Consider the following 16,953-nt stretch of genomic DNA (forward strand, 5'->3'; position numbering starts at 1 on the left):
AGATGACAATTTACAATAATCACAAGCCTAAATGATTTTTAAAAACCAAATAAATTTACAGATAAAAGTGACATAGTGTCTCCTCACATTTCAAGTAATATTGAGGACCCAATACTCAAAATACACAGATCACTGACTTTCAAGGGAAGAACTGGATCGCATTCACGACATATAAAATTGAAAACATTATTCAGAGACATTCATATTTTCAGAAATCACTTATGATATGGAACAAATTCTCACCAAGCCTGCTGAAACAAACACCATATTTAATCTAAGTCTCAATTCAACGAGAATGCAACTGAATCATCTAGAACAAGTCATATTACTTTTTTAAAAATAGAAGTATAGTACTAAGTCACTGATGCCAATTGCTTTCTCTGCTGCCACACTTGAATAATTCATATGTACAGGTAAAATGACATTAGACAATCCCAGCAGGTTTAAAATTTTAATCTATAGGGTGCTTTATTCACCCAAATCTGGCAGCCCCAATTCTCTCTAGGAACAGAGAAAAAAAGCTGGGATGAATCCGGCACAGGTGCCCAAGCAACTTGGCACCAGACAGAAATGTTGTTTTCCAGAAACATCATGGCCATGGCCACAGGAGCAAGCCGGAAGGCTGCCCAAGACAGTATGTTCTCACCACAAGTAAGGAGGCAACGCAGACTTGAAACACTGAACAAAGTCATCTCTAGTCTGAAGCAATCTTTAGGCAGGACACTGGAGCTATTTTATCAGATTTAAGAATAAACACAATCTGGAACCAAGTAAATCGGTTCATTTTCAGTCGTTGCACACATTGCTTCAGAATTCTCAGTATCTGTGTGAATACAAATTACAGATGAAGAATAACAAGTGAAAGAGAAAAAGCATGCCTTGGTCCTCCATATTTGACTTCTGCCATTCAGCAACTAAGTCAGAAAAATAAACTAATAAAAAAGGAGCACCTTCTGTCCCTTATTCACTCCCCCTGAGGAAGCTGCCACATATGGGTGGCAATAGGGATCCCATGCCCTCGGACTTCTAAATGGGTTCAGTCTTGGGAAGCTCTTGCAGAAGATGAGAGAGAGAAGAGAAGAGGGAAGGGAGGTCAGTGAGGTGTCCCTGTGACAATTGTGGCTCCCTTAAAGACAGTGTTCTCCACACACAGATCTCTCCTTCTGGGTTCTGGCAACCACTCTCTGACCTCACCCCTTCAGACCCAGAGGAGTTGGGAGAGTGGCTGGTAAGAGCTCAGAGCTATCACACTAATCTTGGGGTTCCCCTGTACCTGCGTGTCAAGAGTACTTCCATTCAATGCTCTTCAACTTGTCCTAGTAGCAGTGTGCCATGAAAAGCTCTTAGTAAAAAATTTTTAAAGACGTACTTAAATATGATCAAGACAATCAAAGATGAAACTTTGATGAAAAGTTCTTTTAAATTGCTACAGACTTTCTTTGCAACAACCGACAAACATCTTCCTTATCAAATATCATCGGAGTGTATCAGATGACAAACAGGATGAAGAGATGAATGTTACTCTGAATTTTTTTCAAAAAGCAATCTGCTTCTACTCACACACCAGGAACAGAAACTACGCTTAAACAGACCCACAACTTTTTTACTTTTCTAAGGTACAATTTTGAAAACGAGAACTGTGAAACCTTGTAGTACTGCCATCTAAGAATTGGTTTCTAACTAGCGATCAACATGTAGATTTGCATGTGGCCAGAGTAACAGGGTTTAGAAGAGCAGAGACCTGAGGTCTCTTTGGTCCCAAACCCATTCTTCTCCTGCCTCCCCGGTTTGGATTTCTCGCCCGAGCCAGCCCGTCTCCATCACAGAGAAACAAGCTGAAAAACACGCAATGGTAGGAAGTCCCATTTAACCTCCTAGAATTTACCAGAAGAAACGAGGCAGATATGGGAATGCTTAACAACACGTGGCTTAGGCAAATCATTCTCTGCACTGTTTTATGCAGTTGTAAATAAAAACAGTCAAGTCTTAAATCTTAAAAAAGCACATGGAAGTACCTGTAAGAATTAAAAGTGTATAGCACCCAGCAGTTAAAAATGATGTCAGAGACTATTTACTGACGTGGAAAAATCTTTTATCAGAGCAAGCAACAAAACAAACAACAAAAAATTCCTCACAAACTGATACCTATAGTGTGATCCTACTGAAAAAAATGCACAAGTTCTAGTGCTCAGAGATGTTTTTTTTAAGAAAACAAGAAAACGTATCAAAAAAGCAACAGTGCCTATTTCCAAATAAAGAGAGTTCAGTGGTTTTTGTTTTTTTCCTTCTGTTTGCTTCTATTTTCTATGATGTATATGTAGGTCTTTTATAACCAGGAAAAACAGTCAAATAAAGGCAGCCACGGAGGAAAAAAAGAGAGCGGTGCAATCATGAAGTACTATGCAAGTACGAAGCAGGAATGATTCACCTGAGGCCCAGGGAGGGAAGAGATCTTTGGATGGAGGGGCTTTCCAAGAGATTTCTCTAATCATAAAATCTGAGGTTCCTAGGCCCCATCCATCTAGGGAACCGTTGGTTCCCTCCGCATGTGGACCCTGGACACACTTTTCAAAACCACACCCATCTTTCACCTTACCTCTTACTCTCCTCCTTGACTCTCCTCACTGTGTGATCACCCGAAGTAGTGTCAGGAAGCACATAATGTTTATTAGTGGCATCTTCCCAACCCAAACCCTCTCTCCTATCACCTAGTCCATCATTCTGCCCTCTTCCCACCTCTCCAATTAGGCTTCGGGGGTTGCATCCCCCGGGGCCTGGGCCAGTCTCTTTCGTCTTGCGAGTGGTACAAAACAGGCCCGCAGAGAGGAGCCCAACCCTCAGGCTCCTTCATTAGCCAGAGGGTTTTTCAGAAGCGGTCCCATCCACACTGCATTGGCCCTTTCTTTGGATCTGCAATCCACTCCCAAGACAGGGATGGGAGAAGGGGCGGGGAGAGGCATCACCTGACACAGTAAAAGGTGGGGATGCAGAAGAAACCAGGACAGGGGGGAAAGATGCCTGACAGGTGAGTCTCAAGGTGAGTCCATATGAAAGGGTGTTAATTGAAAAGATTGAGAAAGAAGTAAGGGGGCAGAGGAGAGAATGAATGCTCCTTTCCATAAGCACAAACCCCACAGTTAGTCACTAAAGAAATATTATAGAGACCCTTGGGTGAGGGTGAATAGCCTTTTCCTAAAAGTGAGCTAGGCCACTCTGAAACTGGAGCCCTTTCAAAACCGTCAACACACTGGAAAGATGCCACTTCCCATTACATTGACAGTACCTTGGCATGATGTAGGTCAACGCCATACATGGAGAGCCTCTTTGCATTTTCTAAGAACTGAGAATCAGCTTGTGCTGGAGATAAGCCCCTGAGGATCAAACGAAACAATATTATTTTATTGGCAGCTGCAAAGCAAACGTGGCCCAGATAGGAAAGGAGTGTATGAGCTCGGAGGGTTTAGGGTAGAGCAGTTAACCCCGTACAATTTACAGATAAGCAGGGAACAGGTAAGAAGGCTCAACTCTCAACCTCTAGAAGTTTCCTCATAGGAGCCTCTACTCTAAATCTCTACCCTTCCTTTTTATCTCAGAGAATTGTTTTCGATGGTTTTCCCAGTGGGGAAATGGGTATAACATAAATTCCATGAGAATAAAAAAGTGATTTCATCTTTCCAAAAATGGCAAATTCTTACTTCCCACTCCTTAATTTTATTTCGGCAGGATTGATCACAACACAGATCAGAAGTACCTGTATTTGACTTTACACCTATGGTAGATAATGCAGCTCACACCCGGTCCATAACTAAAATTATTTCCATTCCTGTCTCTGCACAAGTCAACAAATTTTAGGCTCTAAGAGAGCAGGACCGTGTCCCGTTCATCTTTACAATCCCCAAAGAATTTCAGCACCTGATATTTCAAATTCAAATTATACAATAAATACCTATGGAGAAGAACCGGAATAAAGTGAAAGTGAATATAAGAAATACCGTTTTTTTTTTTTTAAACAAAAAAGTTAATGAATGTGGCCTGTTTAAAAACCTCTAATCTTTCAAAGTTCCCTTCCAAAGATTTTTGTCGAACTCTTATAAAATCTCAATTTTGCAATATGGGGCAAATTGTAATTTTGTAGCAAGATTTGTCATCTTGGGCTAAAAGCACATTTATTTTCACAAAGATATAGAAGTTCTCAAAGCGTAATATGGCACTTAATACGGTACTGAGTAAATCAGTAAAGTTTAGCTACTAAAAGCAAAGCTCATCTTGTGGACAGAGAAACCACCTATATATTTCATGTCCATCACTACCTACACTTCTGATTCAAACCCAGAAGCCTAGCCCTCTAGCTTTATCGGATAAAAAACAAAAGGCAGGCGGCGCCTGGGTGGCTCAGTTGGTTGAGAGTCCAATTCTTGAGTTTGGCTCAGGTCATGACGCCAGGGTTGCGGAATTGAGCCCCGCATTGAGCTCTACACTGAGCATGGAGCCTGCTTAAGATTTTCTCTCTCTCCCCTCCTCTGCCCCTCTTCCCTGCTGTAAAATAAAATTAAAACAAAAAAAAAAGGGGGAGGAGGTGGGCAGAAGAAATACGTATTAAGTGCCCAAACAAGTATGGGAGTATGTCTGTTTTATGTGCTCAGGTTCAGAGGGAGGAAGAGGGAGATGTCACAGGGAGAAGTAACTTTTTCCAATAAATGAAAACATTCAGGATCATGAGCACTGTTGTTCACGTTATAGTTGTGAACACAACGAAAGGCGATCTCAAGGCTACAGGTTGTCTCGTTTAATACTAGGTGAGGCTCCAAAAGGAAACACTAGATAATCCCGTAAACAGTGCTTGGATGTCTGGCAAGTGTCAGAAGAGAAGCTGTTTCAATCCCCTGTGGCTATTCTCTCCCCAGCAAGCAAGTCACCAGACCTGTGGGTTTTATGCAGCTCTGCCACCTTCTCTTCCAGCTCCTTCGTCTGTGTGGGGGCAAACTGGAAGTCACTGAGGTCACTGCTGCCATGTTCTTCTGGATCATAGTCCCCAAGTTCAGCCTGCAGCGTGTAGGATCCCAGGAGGGCATGAGTCACAAATGAGCAGGGCAGGCGGCCGGAGGCAATGTCCTGCCGGAGCTGAAGGCACAAGAAGTATCTGAGGGGCAAGGGGGAGAGGAGGGCCGGGAAGAAATCCGTTAGGATGCAGCACCAATGATCTTTGAGTTCCAGTATTCCTCTGAAAACAGACGAGAAGGCAATGCCTTATGTCCACAGCAAAAATCGTCTTCTCTAATAAGAAGTCCACCTTGTTTCTTGGGCTCCTAACCCATGGAAATTCTGAACTGCTATTCTGGTCACAGTGTATTTATCATCATCATCATCATCATCATCATCATCAAGAGCTTTGTGACTGAAGATAAAAATCGTAATCACTTACACTTGTCTCCGTGGATTTAAAACTGGCATCGAAATTTACATGTCCCTCAAAAGTTGCAAAGACTAATGAAAACTTAAAAACAGCTGCAGTTCTTAGGCATTTGCAAGAAGAGCTAAGGTCACCCACCCTTTATTCTTTCTAGCCTTTTCATACCAATTTCTTCCATTCCTCAGAGGCCTTGAACAACTGTAAGTCTTTAAAGCCCTTACACTTGCCCATTTACTCCATCTACAGAGACAGTTCAATTTATAACAGAAAAAGCATGAGCTTCTGGGCCAGGCACAGCTGACTCTGTGCAACCTTGAGCTAGTGAATTTGCTCGTCTAAGGCTAATTCCCTACTTGTCAAATGAGAATTCTTCCGCCCTTTGAAGGAGAGGATACGAATTAGATAACATAATCAAAACATACCGCATGTTACCTAGGAGTCAGTAACTAATAGACATCATCATCATCATCATAATTATGTTATTAACTTATTAAATAGTTCTTATTCAATGTTTCAAGTGGTTTTACTACAGTTACTTATAAAAGTTTCCATTTCCACTAGATGACATGCGGAACCATGTTATTTACATTCTATGAGGATCTGGGGTAGGGGGGCACTACCAGCTCCTTTGCTGACATTTGAAAACCTGATTTCTACTCGTGACTTCAACTACTTGCTAATAAGATTACCATCAATCCCTGCAAACTAAACAGCCCCTCACTCTTGAAGACCTTTTCGACACTGCCATTCCCATTAGCAGCTGGCCACTTTGTCTCTTTGCCAAGCGTGGGGCACAGTTAGCCAAGAACTTGCCACGTAGCAAGTGCTCCAAAATCTTCTGGCAGAAGGGAAGTCATCTCTCTGGCACTGCGGTCTGAGGATTTTTATGCACCGCAGGAGCTCTCTAAGGAGGATTATGTTCCTTTGGTCCCTGGAACACCACAAGCAGAACTGCATTACTTTAGAAAAGTCCATTTTAAACTAGGATTCCAGGGTATCCTCTGATTCTCTAAGTCTGACTGAGAACCGTGCCAGTTCTCCATATTTCGTGACACTTTGAAGACCTAAACACCCAGATTTTCCACCTACTACTAAGATCTTGTTGTTCCGTTTGAGACTATGGTCTCGACTTTTCACATTGGTCCTGTCCTGTTTTCAAAGAGAAGTCGAAAGCCCAAAACCTTCCAACAAAAACTCCAACAGGTTCCTGAATTTCCCAGCTCCCTCTTCTTCACATGGCAGAAGCCAGCGTTCTCAAACACTATCCTGAACACTGCAACACTTCTGCAAACACCACTCTTGCGCTCCTCAAAAGCCACCTCATCTTAAGTTTTCACTCAAGTCATAGTGAAGATTTCACTCATGATACTTAGGCCACCAGTCCAAGCAGGTGGCTGGTGTCAGGCTGCCTGCCGAGGCTTTTAGTGTTTAGCTCACCAAACTATCTCCTTTCTCTCACCACACACGGCGAGACTATTCAAGCCCCATTTAAAGGAAAAACCAAAGCACTTACCGATGCCATAAGTCGCAATTACCAGAGGATTATCATCTCCCGAACAAATTACTCCAAGAAGTGTGTGTAGAGAGAGGGTGCTAGGGCACAAGCCCCAACTGCAATGTTCGAAGGCATTCCTGTGGTGAGGCTGTGTATCCAGAGCAACCAACCTATCCGGTTTTATGCTCCAAAGCAGCTTGAGGTGCAGTTACAAAAGCTTATCTTTACTATTTACTAGCTGAAGTTAATTCAACCACAGCTTACTATCAGAAGACCGCCATTTAGCAACAAGTAGCAAAGGTGGGGTGGGGGTGGGGTGATGTTGGTTAGGGGCAGTGGGGAAGGCTTGTTATTTACTCCATCTTGGAAAGAAATCTCCACGTGGGTATCATGCACTCTTAAGCACCAACACAACCTGATGTCTGCCAAAACTGGCCTAGCAGAAAGCATCAAGGGCTCAGGAACCACAGGAATGAATCAAAAGCAGTCTTTCAGCAAGACCTCTGGTGTTCAAAAAGTATATTCTGAACACACTTCTCCTTGGCCATGTAACGTATGCACTTATTCTCACCAAAGCTAATAAGTCCTATCACTGGTAACCCAGCTGAATAGGGCTAATATACCAAGGCACTTGTGGACTCAAATGCTCCTTGGTTACTATTCAAACACTCAGGCACTCTCAGAATCAGTAAATGCTCCCTTGCTCCTCAACTGAATCTTTTATTTGCAACTTAAGTATATGTTTATATGGCCCAGACAATCTCAAAGGAGATGGAAATGAAACAGCTATTGGCTAAGAAAGCCTACCTTATTAGTTTTTTTTTTTCTACTTTGAAATAGGAGCCCCCTGGAAATATAGTTCAATTGGCTTTTTAAATAATTTCATTTTTCTACCCTATATCACCTTTGTGATAGGAGACTAGCACACAGGTACACAAGGGTTATGCAAAACAAAAAACCATTTTAGTATTAATCTGAAATATTAAATATCAATGATTTTTGTAAGTGTAACGTAAGAAAGTTGCCAGCAATATAATTTTTTAATATTCTATTACTCAACTATAAATGGAGAATTTAAAGTAAAAAAAGAATTTTGAAACTAGAAACATTTCCAACCATTTTGGAGTACGCTCATTTCCAAGGAACTTTCTAGAATTCAACTTATGAAAAAATACTTTGGCTTTAATCCTGAAATTACCATTATTCTCCCAGGGCACAGAGATAAATGAAAGCTCTAGGTAAAAATTTGTTTTAAAATGTAAGTATAAAGTACCTGGTGATATCTTCAGTCAACTGAGAAGGATCAGGAGGATAAAACTTCACATTAAAGGTGAACAGCCAAGGAGGATCTGTAATTATTAAATGTGGGTATTTACCCAACCAGCAGAATGACCACTTATTTTGATAAAAATTAAAGGTTAATATTCAAACAGCACATACTACTTCCACTATACGTCAGTTCGGAGAGTTTCATTGTTTGATTTTGAGAAAACTATTTACAAAAACAAAACAAAGTATAAAAATTATACAAATAACCCACTATGAAAGAAAAACAGATTCCCTTTTTTTAAATAAACACTTACTAATACTTTCAATGTTTTGTATGGTGATATATTATGCAAAAATTTCAATATAACCTATATGTAATCATTCTGAAATAAGATTTGTTTTAACCATAGACTCTCCACATGCCAAATATCTCCTACTGTTTAAAGAGAAAAAAAAAAAAAAGTATTTTAGGATTTACACATTGTTGACAGAAGGGAGATAATGATCAATTGATCACTATAGCTATTCAAGAAACTGATTAATGGTCTCTTAATCCCATAACGAAATCTCAAAGAAGGGAGTAGTAAAACATCACAATACTTCATTTTTATTTATTTTTTTTAAGTTTATTTATTTATTTTCAGAGAGAGAGAGTAAGGGAGGGACAGAGAGAGAGGGAAAGAGAGAATCCCAAGCAGAGCCTGATGTGGGGCTTGAACCCACAAACCATGAGATCATGAACCAAAACCAAGAGTTGGACACTAAACCGACTGAGCCACTTAGGTGCCCACACAATACTTTTTAATAGTGTTTATTTATTTATTTTGAGGAGGGAGGGGCAGAGAGAAAGAGAGAAGCAGAGAGGGAGAGAGAGAATCTCAAGCAGGCCCTCACTATCAGCACAGAGCCCGATGCGGAGCTCGAATTCACCCGTAAGATCATGACCTAAGCTGAAATCAAGAGTCGGATAGACACTCATCCGACTGAGCCACACAGGCACCCCAAACATCACAATACTTTAAGACAATAAAATTATTCCCAGGTTTATAGAGTAGGTGTAAGCATACTCCTATAGAACATATGCTTGGGCTGCACTGTGCCACAGAAGTGAATATAACAACCATCAGAAATGACTTATTAAAAGTTAAAACATTTCTATCTCTGCACTAATGTTTAACTAATGTTTGATATGTCATACTTTGGATAGCTTTAAAGAAAAGAAAGAAAAAACCACACAACTCTGGGCAGAGGGCAAGTATTATTTTCCTAAATGGATCCAAATAAATCCACTGGCCAGAATTCAGGGTTATGCTCAAAGTTCCTAGTATTTCTAAATAGAAACAAAGTATGTTCATGGTATTTCATTCCAACCACATTTGAAGGCCTCATGGTTGCTTTATTTCAGGGACTTGAAGAAAATTTTACTGAATCCCATTCTCTTTTCCAGCATGTCCTTTTGTTCTCTTCTCACCATGAGTACACTAACTTCTCTCTCAGAGGTCAACCCGTATGTGTGGAATGGCTGCTAAGAACACACGTGTACCTGTATTGGATTTAGGTTCAGTGCCTCACCATTCCACTTCCAAAGCCAATCCTGAATTTCAGTTCTGTGTCACACATTTAAAATATCATAGGGGCGCCTGGGTGGCTCAGTGGGTTGAGCATCCGACTTCAGCTCAGGTCATGATCTCGCAGTTCGTGGGTTCAAGCACCGCGTCAGGCTCGCTGCGGTCAGTGTGGAGCCCGCTTAAGATCCTCTGTCCCCCTTGTCTCTCTGCCTCTCCCCCTGTTGTACACGCGCTTGCTCTCTCTCTCTCAAAAAAATAAAAAAACATTTTAAAACACCTTTGAATAAATAAAAACAAAACAAAACAAAAACAAAATAAAATAACATAAATGGGATATATGACTTTCCTGAAGAGTGAGACTTCCCTGTCCTATATATAGTGCCATGCTGGGCGGGAATATGCACTTCTTCAGGGGGCTGCTAACCCATAATTAAGCTAAGTCACCATAGGATTATCACTTCCTAATGGATCCTTATTTTTTGTTTTCTGGGTATTAATTAACAAGAGCACGTGCTTTTCTGGACAGGACTATAGGGATGAGTTTCTAATAGAACACTTATATTTTAGCCCTAGTAATGCTATACTTTAGGGGCACCTGGGTGACTCAGTTGAGAATCCAACTCTTGATTTCAGCTCAGGTCATGATCCCATACTTGTGGGATCAAGCCCCGAGTAGGGCTCCATGCTAAGCATGGCATCTGCTTAAGATTCTCTCTCTCTCCCTTTCTCCCTCCCCTGCTCAGGCTCACTTACTCTCTCAAAAATAAATAAGTTAAAAAAAAATGCTAAACTTGGGGTGCCTGGATGGCTCAGGTGGTTAAGTGTCTGACTCCTAATCTCAGCTGAGGTCCCGATGTCAGGGTCGTGAGTTCAAGCCCCATGTTGGGCTCTGCATGGGTGTGAAGCCTACTTAAATAAAAACCGAAAATTAGGGGCGCCTGGGTGGCGCAGTCGGTTAAGCGTCCGACTTCAGCCAGGTCACGATCTCGCGGTCCGTGAGTTCGAGCCCCGCGTTGGGCTCTGGGCTGATGGCTCGGAGCCTGGAGCCTGTTTCCGATTCTGTGTCTCCCTCTCTCTCTGCCCCTCCCCGTTCATGCTCTGTCTCTCTCTGTCCCAAAAATAAATAAACATTGAAAAAAAAAATTTTTTTTTAAAAACCGAAAATTAAAAAAAGAAAGAACAGTCTACGGATCATGTATATAGCAATCACATGCAGGTCTCATATATATAGTCTGATTTGTGTACATCTGAAGAAAATTTCAAGGCAAATTTTAAACAGGAACCAATAGGCTGTTGGTTTTCAAAAGTAACTGAAAAAAAGATTAATGTTTACCTTTGCTAATTTCCCATTAACTGAAAAGTAACAATAAAAGCCTGGCATTGGCTGGGTGAAGATAAAACATGCAGTTCTTTCGTCCACTTTAACACAAGCAGAAAGGAAGAGGTCAAGGCAAAAGCTAAGACTTCATGTTTCCAGCCTACTTGCACCCTCAGGACAGGACAGGATTCCATTTAGAAACTAGCTCCAAATCATCTGAGAAAGCCAGATCCTACTTGTTACTGTTATCCCTCTTGCCAAACCACAAGGGCAAAAGTCCTGAATAACTCTAAAAAAAATTCACAAACCATCAAAACACAAGACCATGATTCATAATCAGCAGGAGTCTTGCCTTCCAAAAATCAGCAACCTCCATGGCTCTGAAACGAGTGGCATACAAACATAATCAAACAGAAGCCAAACAAAACCATAGGAAACAACTCAATGGAATCAGGTTTCAGCGGTTATCCTATTCTATGGTTTGGGTCACTTGGAAGCTCCGGTTTCAGATAAAGTGAAAGAACCAGGCATCCGTACCTTTCCGAATTCATGCACTCTACAGTTGTGTAGGACAACCATACAAAAGACAAGGGAAAAGTGCCAAGGCTCTCTGATACACCGTGGAAGCAACTGTAAACATAACATTTCTGTGTCTAATCATTTTTTTTTCTCCCCTTTTCCATTATGAAGCAAGTATAAATAGATGCAACACCCAGATAATAAATGCAAGGGGAAAGAGGAGGGCTGCTGGAAAGCCAAGGACAATAGTCAAGAGACAGAGTGACCAACCATTCCAGGTTACTTGGGACTGTTTGAGTTTTAGCACTGTAACTCCGACATCCTGAGAGACCCCTGTCCAGGGCAAATCAGGAAGGTCATTCTCTTCAAAAATACTTTTTTTTTCCCCCCCCGAAGGAAGAGAGGAGTCTTCAAGGAGAAGAAATGGGCAAAATAAGGTAGAGGCTCAGAATTTCAAACAGGAGCAGAGAAGGGAAGAAAGGATAGAAAGGTAGTTTAGAAAACTACCTAAACGATTAATGATTTCAGGGAAAAAGAAAACTAATGTGGAGTGCCTAAAGTGAGAGAAGATAGATGGTAAAGAACAGAAGGGAAATGCACAGATTTGTTCTGGTGTGTTGATGCCAGGAAGAATAAGTAGGGGGAGGAAAGCAAACAGCCTACCCTGGGTAGGCCGGCGCTCAGGGAAACGCTTTCTCCCACGACAGCTCTGGAGGCCCCCGGTCCCGAAGGGCTGCTGAGAATCCTGTTCTCCTGTCTGAAAATTCCAGCTGTTCGTGGCTCTCTACCTTTTCTGCCTTGGTCATCCACCCGCCTGGAAGTCAATTAAGGATCCAAATCCTCCAGAGACTTTTCTGTGGTGATGATATCTCCTGGCACAGACATCTGAAAGCCAGGCACAGGCAAAACCAGGGCCTGTGGAGGGAGCTGGAGCTGGTGAGGGGGAGACCCCAAAGGTCACTTTGGGACCTGCCATGACAGCAAACAGGCAACGGAAGAAAGGGCCAAGCCGCACTGACTAGAAACCCAGACTCAAAGAGCACACAGCATGGCCCTGAGTGGCGGAACGACGTTGGAGAGAAGGCAGTGACCGCAGAGGATGGAAGAGATGACTCTCTGTGCTTTTCCGCCCCGAGTCTGAGCTCCAGTACATCTATGAACAGTGAGCGTGTCTACAGCTCTGGGGCCAGAGACAAGCCTGTTAATTAAACTAATTACACACTTCCAAAACAAAGCAGACGAAGCGATGGTAACTGGTCGCCTGGAGTAAAATTTACATCAACGGTGAAAGTTACAGACAAGCAACGTCTACAGCGGTAGACAGACACTGTGAGGGAATCTTTAGGACCAGAAGGTTCGGACCTCTAGACCAGAAGGGTCCCGAAGCCACGCACAAAATAAAGTCACGAGGCAAGAAAAATATTGTTTCCTCAACTTTGTATATGATATACATGCAAAATACAGCTGATCATTCCATCATGATTTTAGTAGTCCAGTCTACATTCCTCTGAATTTGATTAAAGACAGAAATAGATATAAAGATGGACTCAGAAGTATGATTATTTAAATACTCACTTCGTAGCTGTCTCTTTATTTCTTTTGCAGGATCTAGCCAGTTCTACAGGGGGAGGGAAAAAAAAAAAGGTTAATTAAGCCATAAAACATACTCCAGAGTCTAAAACGGAACAGTTTACAGTTCACATACTTGAGTGTAAACATAAATTCCTATTCAAAGCAGCTTTCACCCATTAGCATTCCACGGGGCTAAATATTGATTTGTTTTTGAATGTGTGTGTTATAAATAAAACATTAAAACACTTTTGAGGTGGGTCTCTTGGGCCTCATTTTCTTGGATCTGAAATCAAATATCTATCCAAATGATTAGATACAATATATCTACACAGTCTTTGTTCCATAGAACTCCAGCAAATAGCCCCTGTGGACAGTGAAATGAGAGCCTCTGTCAAGAACGTAATTGGCTCGTAAAAGTGTATACATCCCAGTCAAAAACAGTTATCTCAACTCCTAAAGCCACCTTCTCCTCAAACTTTCTTTTCCCCATACCGTACAATGCTACCGAGAATACCATCAGATTGGAACTGATCGTTTCCTTCCTGCTCTTCATATAACATCCTTTTTAAACTTCATGCCAAGTTGCAAGTCAAATCATAAGGAACTCCCTTTCACTTCCCCCCTTTCTACCCTTTGAGAAAGTTAACAAAAAGATTCTAGGAAACTACTATAATATCTTAAAGCAAAAATCACCAAATTTGAACTACTAAGTTCAAACCACCTGAGGACATTAAACATTTGTCTTTTCAAGTTATCAGCAAAGATCCATTCAAAAAAACTTTTATGTAATTTTTGTCTCTATTTTTTTAAACTTCTCCCACCTTATCCTTAAGTCAAACCTCTCAATTAAAGTTTACCCTACTTGGGGGTGCCTGGGTGGCTCAGTCGGTAAGCGGCCGACTTCAGCTCAGGTCATGATCTCGTGGTCTGTGGGTTCGAACCCTGCGTCGGGCTCTGTGCCGACAGCTGAGCCTGGAGCCTGCTTCAGATTCTGTGTCCCCTCTCTCTCTGCCCCTCCCTTGCTCATGCTCTGTCTCTCTCTCTCTCTCTCTCTCTCTCTCAAAAATAAACACTAAAAAAAAAAAAAAAAAAAGTCTACCCTACTTCATCTTCACTTACGCAGGAGAACAAATACATTTTTTGAGATTTTTTTTTTTTTGATTGAAACAGTTGAGCCTTGAACAATGTGGAGGTTAGGGGTGCTGACCCCCATACAGTCAAAAATCCACATATAAATTTTAACTCCCCCAAAACTTAACTACTATAAGATTACTATTGACCAGAAGCCTCACCAATAACATAAAGTCATTTAATGCATATTTCGTATACTATATACAGTATTCTTAAAAAGAATAGAAATTCTTAAATTTAATTCTTAAAAAGAAAAGAAAATGTCAAAATCATGAGAAAATACACAACTGTACTGTATTTATTGAAAGAAAACTGCGTGTAAGTGGATCCGCACCGTTCAAACCCACGTTATTTAAGGGTCAATTATAATTGGCTTTACAAGAAACAAGTTTCATTCATTCCAAAAGTATCCAAAGTAACGTACTGTAATATCTGTGCTTAAACAGAATTTTCTTCAGATATATAAAGCAAACAATGAAGATGTTTGTTGTTAGGTAGAAAATAAGAGCCTTCTGTCTTAACAATATATTGAACTGGTCAACAGAACATTAACTTAACACTATTTAAAAGTAGAAATAGGATGCCTTGAAAACAAAGCTGCATGGACCCCTGTGGGTTTTACTACACGACTCACGGCTTGCACTCAGCAGCAAGGATCTAAGGTGGGCATGTCCTACACTAACACTGGCTATATTCAAACGTCTCAATAAAGAGCTACCAGAGCTTGGTTGGGTTTCCTATTACTGGTGTCCCAGCTGCATGGCCCATTGATGTGAAGGGCCAGCAGGCGCTCCAATGGTACCTCCAGTGCTATGTCGGGGAGCAGCTCTAATTCTCCCCTTAGAAAAAAGCCTGGCATTCAGCTTCCTTGCCCGGCAGCTGCTGTCCCCACAACAGCTGGCTCACAAATGGCCGGCTATGATGAGTGCACAAGAATGAGGAAAACACATCTTTCAGTCTCTAGCCCAGACAGGGGGAAGCCAGGGAAGAGGCGAAGGAGGGTCACATGTGTTAGGGCATTTCATCTATAAACAGAGAAAGAAGAGAGTAGAAGGGAAACTACTTAACTGGTCTTAAACGACCAGACAGACCCTTCCAGAGCTCCGGTTTCATTACGTGACAGTTGTTACAGATGCCTGCTGGAGAAGGCGGAGGAGAATGGCAGGAGCGACATCATCTTCTGTGACCCCCAAGGAATAACGCCATGTCCCAGTCATTCCGCATACTCCATTCTTGCCTGCATTATCAATTTCTTGTACAAGTTACTCAACAGGTTTCTGCACAGCATGGAGAGAGTCAAAGAGCCCTACAGACCCAGGAGAATGAGGGACCAGTTTCTGTGCACCAGCCAGCCAAATTCAGACTGACTGCCATTCTCACGCCACTTTCCACAGTACTGCCAGCCAGAATATTAGAAGACTGAAGTGGCTTCTCCCCTTTATTACAGACCCCTATCCAAATACAAAGCGGACTAAGTTTACCTGATGCGATCAAAGACCAGCAGCAGAAGTGACTCCTGCCATCCGCCTACTGGTTTTCCCTTTGCTAACCATGCTCACTGCCACACTGTGAGTTCCACTCGCAAGGAGGAGGAGGTCCTCCCCTCCATAGCACAACTTTGCAAGGTCAGTGAGGGACCACATTACTTGTATCCTCCATAGTGCTTAGCAGGTGCAGGCAACCAGCAAATACTAAATCAGTATCTGTTGACAGATATCTGCCCACTGCCATGCACTGGTCATCTTAAAAGACCACAAGTTACAGTATTCTTATCAGATTTGCTTTTATTTGAATGGTTATGATCCTGAATGGGATATAACTTTATTGCCTAGAGTAATAAATTCATAAGTAAAAAAAAAATGACAATATGACTTTTAAAAGAAATCCAAGTCTATTATCTGCGTTATCAATTACAAAAAAATAAATATATAACTCATAAACAGGTAACAAATAAAAATACACTTCTCAGTTTTGACACTTGAGGAGTGCCAGATGGATCAAGAAACAAACACAGAAGGAGGGAAAAAGACACCAGAGAATGACATAAATGCATGCGAGAACGTGCGTGCGCGCGCGCGCACACACACACACACACACACACACACACACACACAATAGATTATGGTGCATAATTTCCAATTGTTTTTAAAGATTTGGCTGCCACATATATAGGCTTTGGAACTGGAGCTACATGGAGTCAAATTCTGGCTTTCACCAAGTCTGTGACCTTGGGCTCATTCTTCGCTTTCTTAAGCCTCTGATTCCTCAATTCTAAGATGAGGATCAAAACAGGTCCCTCATAGGGTAGTTCTTTTCAACTCTTCATTCAACCACCTCCTGAAGAGGAAGTACTTATGCAAAGTACTTTACCCAATGCCTTCAACACATGGGCTTTTTTATAATCATAAACTGGCCTATCACCTCTGGGTATATATCTCTTCTTCACATAATTTTATATTTCCAAAGGTGGGGTGTTACATATATTAAAGAAGTTACTATTTATATGAATGTTACTACCCAGAAAAAGTTAACAAATCAGACACACTGTCTTCATGGGCCAGATGAAATAAAAATCGGACCCTATTTCCTTAAAGAAAATTGTCTAATATTTGCCCTTTCTACAAAGCTACCCTACTACAGTGAAGAATCTTCCTGGAAACAAAGGCAACAC

At 41.5% G+C, this 16,953-nt stretch overlaps 1 protein-coding gene across 11 annotated transcripts in view; it reads right to left on the reverse strand.

Moving 5' to 3' along the window:
• EPB41L2 (erythrocyte membrane protein band 4.1 like 2) overlaps positions 1-16,953 on the reverse strand; it is a 219,662-nt gene that overhangs the window by 58,364 nt on the left and 144,345 nt on the right. For all 11 annotated transcript variants that reach the window (XR_007152353.1, XM_047859846.1, XM_047859844.1 and 8 more), the window contains exons 5-8: positions 13,155-13,197; positions 8,179-8,254; positions 4,922-5,140; positions 3,284-3,371 (exon numbers count right to left, since the gene is read on the reverse strand). Coding sequence is in view for 10 of the 11 variants with exons in the window: in XM_047859846.1 (XP_047715802.1) it covers positions 3,284-3,371; positions 4,922-5,140; positions 8,179-8,254; positions 13,155-13,197 (426 nt within the window). In the remaining variant the exon portion in view is untranslated. The remainder of the gene's footprint in view (positions 1-3,283; positions 3,372-4,921; positions 5,141-8,178; positions 8,255-13,154; positions 13,198-16,953) is intronic.

The sequence above is a fragment of the Prionailurus viverrinus genome, chromosome B2 (genome assembly GCF_022837055.1).
Source record: "Prionailurus viverrinus isolate Anna chromosome B2, UM_Priviv_1.0, whole genome shotgun sequence".
Lineage (NCBI taxonomy): Eukaryota > Metazoa > Chordata > Mammalia > Carnivora > Felidae > Prionailurus > Prionailurus viverrinus.